The sequence below is a fragment of the Alosa sapidissima genome, chromosome 10 (assembly GCF_018492685.1).
Source record: "Alosa sapidissima isolate fAloSap1 chromosome 10, fAloSap1.pri, whole genome shotgun sequence".
Classification (NCBI taxonomy): Eukaryota; Metazoa; Chordata; class Actinopteri; order Clupeiformes; family Clupeidae; genus Alosa; species Alosa sapidissima.
In genome coordinates, this window is record NC_055966.1 from 9,596,644 (window position 1) to 9,602,643 (window position 6,000).

At 49.0% G+C, this 6,000-nt stretch overlaps 1 protein-coding gene across 3 annotated transcripts in view; it reads right to left on the reverse strand.

The window, feature by feature from the left end:
- Window positions 1–1,349: 1,349 nt before the first annotated feature.
- znf385d (zinc finger protein 385D) overlaps window positions 1,350–6,000 on the reverse strand; it is a 71,646-nt gene continuing 66,995 nt past the window's right edge. For all 3 annotated transcript variants that reach the window (XM_042107398.1, XM_042107400.1, XM_042107399.1), the window contains 4 exons: window positions 5,299–5,661; window positions 3,963–4,144; window positions 3,454–3,555; window positions 1,350–2,593 (listed from right to left, as the gene is read on the reverse strand). In XM_042107398.1, the coding sequence (XP_041963332.1) occupies window positions 2,363–2,593; window positions 3,454–3,555; window positions 3,963–4,144; window positions 5,299–5,661 (878 nt within the window). In that variant the 3' untranslated portion in view covers window positions 1,350–2,362. The remainder of the gene's footprint in view (window positions 2,594–3,453; window positions 3,556–3,962; window positions 4,145–5,298; window positions 5,662–6,000) is intronic.

Consider the following 6,000-nt stretch of genomic DNA (forward strand, 5'->3'; position numbering starts at 1 on the left):
GGCTCCTCCTATTCTTTTCTCTCCTTCTCACATATACCTTCAGGCAGCGGGGGAAAAAAACTGAAGAGACAAGGTCCCAGGTGTTACAAATGTGTTGTGCATAATGCTGAAAAAATAATGCTGAAAAGAATCCTGCTGCCTGCAACGGAAAAAAACAATGAAGAAAAAAAACCCACAACCATTTATGTACTCCACTCAAGCGTAGTTAAATATGGATTCAGAGCACAGTGCCATGGGGCCCAACAACGAAAACACTGCACTGGACAAACAAAAACACTGCACTGGACAGTGAACAGAATGAAAAAGAACAGACATAGTGGCCAGGAAAAAAAAGCTTTTATCATAGTTCCCTTTCAGTTACAAGGTTCAAATAAGCCACTTCGACCGACTGCTACCGCTGCTGCACTCTGAGCCCTGGCACGTTGCTATCCCGTATTTCAGCGTTTTCACAAGGTGACAGGGCCGTAACCAGAGCTCTTTTTGCAGGGTGGACTCCCACCAGCTGTGGCACTGGGAGAGGGCATGTGTGTATGTGTGTGTGTGTGTGTGTGTGTGTGTGTACACAGCGGGCTGTTATGCATGTGTGGAGTCGCTGATAGCTCCCTGGAACCATAGATTGAGAAGTCCCCGTCCCAGAGAAACAGATGTTCCCTATTATTGTTTCAGAGGACGTAATAGGAGCAAGATGCTGCCAATGATCCTGCTCAGCGGGCTTAGTGGGGTTTTTTTGCGCATCAGAGTGGCTGCCTATATTAGTTTTAGAGTGCTAGCAAAGCTGAGAGCAAAAACTTCTTCTCTTTCTGTATGTGAGTGTGTGTGTGTGTGTGTGTGTGTGTGACTGACTTTTCGAAGCTCATGTGAAACTTCAGATACAGGGTATGATGCAAGAGGAGAGAGAGAGAGGGAGAGTTCACAAAGAGGTCTTTGCCTGAAAATTATGGGGTTCACGAAACACCTGATGACTTATGGTGCTTTGACAAATACGCCCTGCAAAAAATGTCAAGATGCAAAATTGATGGGTGCTGCATATCCCAAAGGGTGCTCTGAATCAGAAGGTAGAGACAGTGGGATGATGTTGAGTCTAGTAGCAAAGGGCACAGTTTCAGTTGGATCAGTAATTAGGTCAGACCCACTGTGTTTTTCCCTCAGTCATTGACTGTTTAGCTTTCAAAGCATTTTGCACCAAATGAGTAACCTATAATTGCCATGGACTTTTAAGTATGCCTGATTTTAATGAGCCATTAACATGAAACAAAACAACTGGGTTGTTGAAGTCTCTCTCTCTCTCTCTCTCTCTGTATGTGTGTGTGAGTGAGTGTGTCTGTTTTCAATCGAGACTGAAGCTAAAATAACAAAGTAAGTTTCTTTATTTGAAATGAAATGATTCATCTTCTTTTCACATTGACAGCTCAGATAAGACAAGCTTTGCTGTGGTCCTATGACATACTCATTGGGATGTCTGCAAGGATGTCAGAGGTGGAGGGCGGGCTCTCACAGTCCTTGTCTCCCACTCACATCACTAATCCGTACACACGCGACGCGTGCCTCGCCTGTATGTATGTACACATCTCTTTGCGTGGCAGCCAGCGCTCCATACGCTATGGGATCTAGAAACAGAGCAGCAGCATTTCAATTTGGAGAAGATCCCGCTTCTGATCTCCTGATCACGTAGGTGTCCCAATCATCCTCACATTGCACTGCTGTAAGTAAACAAACACACACACACACACACACACACACACACACACACAAACAAACATATACACTCTCTCTCTCTCTCTCTCTCTCTCTCTCTCTCTCTCTCTCAGATGTCTCTGCACACATACACATGCACTCACAACTACACATTTGCTCATACACAGGCAGGCACACACATAAATCCAATCCCACACACACAAATAGCCACCTACACATACACTATACAAGAGGGATTAAGTCACAGACGTCTAAACTACTGAGGACATCCAGCGTAAAAGGGGGTTAAAGTGCAAACAGCAAAGACCATTTCCCCCGCCTGTCTACTCTCTGTATCAATATTCTCATAGCAGAACATGTTTCTGACAGAAGCAATGACCTTAATGGACACAGAGAGTTAATCTAAAAAAATCAATATATTCCTTACACATTTAGAGCTTCAAGTCTGGAACAACACTGCATAGTTACCTTGGTGTGTGGTTTTTTTTTTATTATTGCGGTGTGATATCAAACAAAAGTCCAGATCCAAAGGGGAGGATCAGAGAGGTTTTTTGGGTGGTGGGGGGGTGTAGCTGTTGATTGGAAAGGTCCCAAGTGGAGTGCCTTGGGGAACTCCCAAGCCTGAACCTGCCCTCCGGCAGGCAGTCCAAAGTTCAAAGTTCAGAGGTCAGTAGGGAGCAAAGAGCACGGGCGTGTGGGCTGTCCTGACAGGCCCAGGGGCGGGGCGGAGGAGCGCGGCGGGGAGGGGCTGAGTCTGAAAAAGGGAGGGGGTAGCACTGGAGCGCATGGGGAAGGCGGAGTTGATGGCAGCGGCAGCAGCAGCCATGGCCGCTAGATGAGAGGGCATCAACCCGGCCGGCAGCGCCTGGCACAGCTCCTTACCCAGCGACAGCTTCCCCTGAGGAGAGAGGACACAACACCACATTCAGTGCCCTGCCATACATACACGGCCCATCTCATCCCTCACACCGACATTTGGCTGACCAGTCGTTCAGGGATACCACATGCAATATACGACTCACTTTCCCAAAACCAACATTATACGTCGTCACTGTGCCATTGCAAATAAATAGCTTACAAATGGTGGGAACACCACTAATTAGTCCCAGAGTGATGCTGGAAATGTGATTTTTGTAAATGTGTCTCATGCTAAACTTGCCAACTAGCTCAGGTCTTATACATTCTTCTCCCTCTGCAGTCATCTCTGTGAAACTCTGTGTTTCAAAACAGTGCAATCTTTCCCACCACTTCAACTGCATTGCTACAGACACCTGCAAATGAAGCCTGATCATCCTATTCCCATCACTTTCCCATCTGGGAAAGAGGCCAGTGACGTTAGTTATGTAATGCTATCCAGACACATCACACCTGGGACAGAAACTATGATCCTGAAATGTGGCGCGAAAAAGTGAAACAATTACAATGTCTGGCACGGAGTCACGGCACACAGCTGGAGTCGCACTACAAGCGTCCAGTCCCAGCCGTAAATTAACTGCGTTATTAGGACAGCGGCCGAGAGGGAAATAAGAGGGAAAAAAACGTTGTGTTCCCGGCAACTTTGAAAAGGTCAGGACCCCCTCGAAGAGGCTTCCAGGGTTCGTGTTGGTTCAGCTGTCACAAGCTTCGGAGCTGCTGGGGGATTTGGGGGGGGGGGGGGGCTGGCCAAAGAGCCTCCGGTCCTCGCTCACCTCGCTTCGACCGCTCCTGCTGCGAGGCAAGAGGAGAGGAGACCGAGGGAGAGGAGGAGAAGAGACATACCGGTTGTTTAGTCTGTCCTCTCGGGGGTTTGGTGTAGGGGCTATATTTAGGTTTGGCCGGCTTTCCTGCCGCTCGGTCTTTGTGACGTCGGCTGCTGATGTGCTGCAGGGGACAAAACAGAGAGACGCTTCAGCAAAGGCACTTTGTGAGCCGAGGTGAGAAGAAGAGACAAAGTAACGCACCTGCGCTGGCTACAGTAGCTACTCAGGCTGCCAAAGCCGGACGACATTGAAAACACCTTGCATCAGTAAGCACTTAAGTCATCACCCCCTTATAGGTTTTTTTCTAAGAATGTTTACGTTAGAGTTTATAAACGTTATCTAAAAAAGAAATACATACATAAACAATACATATGTATTTACACTGGTTGGTGAATGGATATCAAAAATGTCATTAAGAGAGACGGGAAGATGCTCAGATGGGAACCGAACGGGAACAGATGGTGAGAGATGATGGTTATTTTGACGCATCCCTGACATGACTCAGCGCTTCACGTGCGCACTGCTCACCTGCTTCAGCTGTGTCTCGGAGTTAACATGCACATCGCACGTCTCACAGTGGAACGTTTTGTTCTGCAGGCCTGTGATCGCTGCGGTTGGCGGCACCACCTTGGCCTTGACGCCGGGGCGGGGGAAGGACTTGATGGAGCCCGTGCCACTCCGGGCCTCCAGCATGGTCTTGTGCTTGGTGCCTGGGGAGGGTGAGGAGAGGTGCTAATCAAGGAACGGCTAAAGCTAACTCTCCAGAAGTTTCTAGGGAGTGTGTAGGGAAGTGTTTCATTTCAAAGGCAATTCATGCCCACTAGTGTGGTCTGTGGTACTGTGGGTCTGATGAGGTTGATGTGGGGAGTTCATGAAGGAGTCACAAAGAAAAAAAAAATCAACTTGGTAGGCTAGAGTCTGAGACCAAAGAAAAGCACACAGTAATTTGTGCCCATTAGCTGCATTTGCTAATTAGCAATATTCCAAAGCCTTAAAGTAGGTCCAGTGGTAGGGAAGGGAGAGTACTACTGAGAGGTCTCTAATCTGATGGGAGCTGATTTTCTGTGCACTTTTCCACTTCTGGTCCTCTCTCTCTCTCTCTCTCTCTCTCTCTCTCTCTCTCTCTCTCTCTCTCTCTCTCTCTCTCTCTCTCTCTCTCTCTTTTCCCTGCCCGCTGTGTGAAAAGGACATATGAGTTTGACCCGTGCATCGCGATGAGGTGGAGCTTTTTGCTGATAAGATAGTGGCAGATCCCCTCTCTATCTCCGCCTAAGTGCAGAGCGTGTGGCTCGTGGCCAGTCTAATCTCTCTCCAGAGGACCACTGCTCTGCCACACTCACCCCTCCACCCCTCCACAGCTCTGTGAAGAGGACTTAGAGGACTGGATCTGCCCAAGTCACACACAAAGAGCTCGCAGCGTGATAAAGCAGCGCTACGCAACTATTTACCTATTTTTGAGACGTGTCTTTTATAGCCAATTATTTTTGGTGTCGTGTTTAAACTCATTTTGGTGATGTATGGTCATGCGAAGGACAAACACACCTGCTATTCCCACTAGAGGTCAAGCGGATGGCTTGGGATGCTGTGTGTATTTCTAGGCGTGTGTAGACTGAGCAAACAAGTCTCCTTCACAGGCCTCCCGTAACATGATATATGACCAAAGACATTTTTGGTGAAAACACGTTCAGCTCACTGGGTGTAAATTCTACATATGCAAAAAAATACAGCTCTTTTGGAACACTGCGCGGTGATATATAACTGCAATCAACAGCCTACAATATTTTATTTAGTATGGGGAAACGGGTTCAGTGCAAACAAAAAGATAATTTATAAAAGCTGTCAGGGGGAGGGGGGGGGTGCTTACCGCTGTTATGCGCTTCCAGCTGGGAGGGGGAGTTGACAGCCACCTTGCAGAGCGAACAGTACAGCAGACGCTTGGCCTTCTCCTCCTCCGTCTCCGTCTCTTCTGCCTCTGTCTCTTTTTCCATCTCTCCCTCCGTCTCTCCTTGCATCTCGCCCGCTGTCTGGTCCTCGGGCGTCTGTGGGTTTGGTGGGGTGGGTCCGGCGGGGCTGGCGGGGTTCACCGCTATCCCATCATCCCCTGCTCCTGGCGCCGCCGGGCTGCCGTCTGCCCCCGGGCCCCCGCTCATACTGGACGCTGGAGGCAGAGCGAGGGGCAAGGGTACGGAGGCGGGCACGTGCGGCACCAACGCAGCCGGACCGCCATCTAGGAAACACAAAATGAAATCACAAGGTCAATCAAGCACAGAAGGACGCCAGCTGCCTCTGTCCTGTTTGTGTGGCTGTATTCTGGGTCGTCCTTGTAAATGTGACCAGTACGCTGGGTCGTCCTCACTGAGTAAAATGTGACCAGTACGCTGGGTCGTCCTCACTGAGTAAAATGTGACCAGTACGCTGGGTCGTTCTCACTGAGTAAAATGTGACCAGTACGCTGGGTTGTCCGCGCTGAGTAAAATGTGACCAGTACGCTGGGTCGTCCTCACTGAGTAAAATGTGACCAGTACGCTGGGTCGTCCGCGCTGAGTAAAATGTGACCAGTACGCTG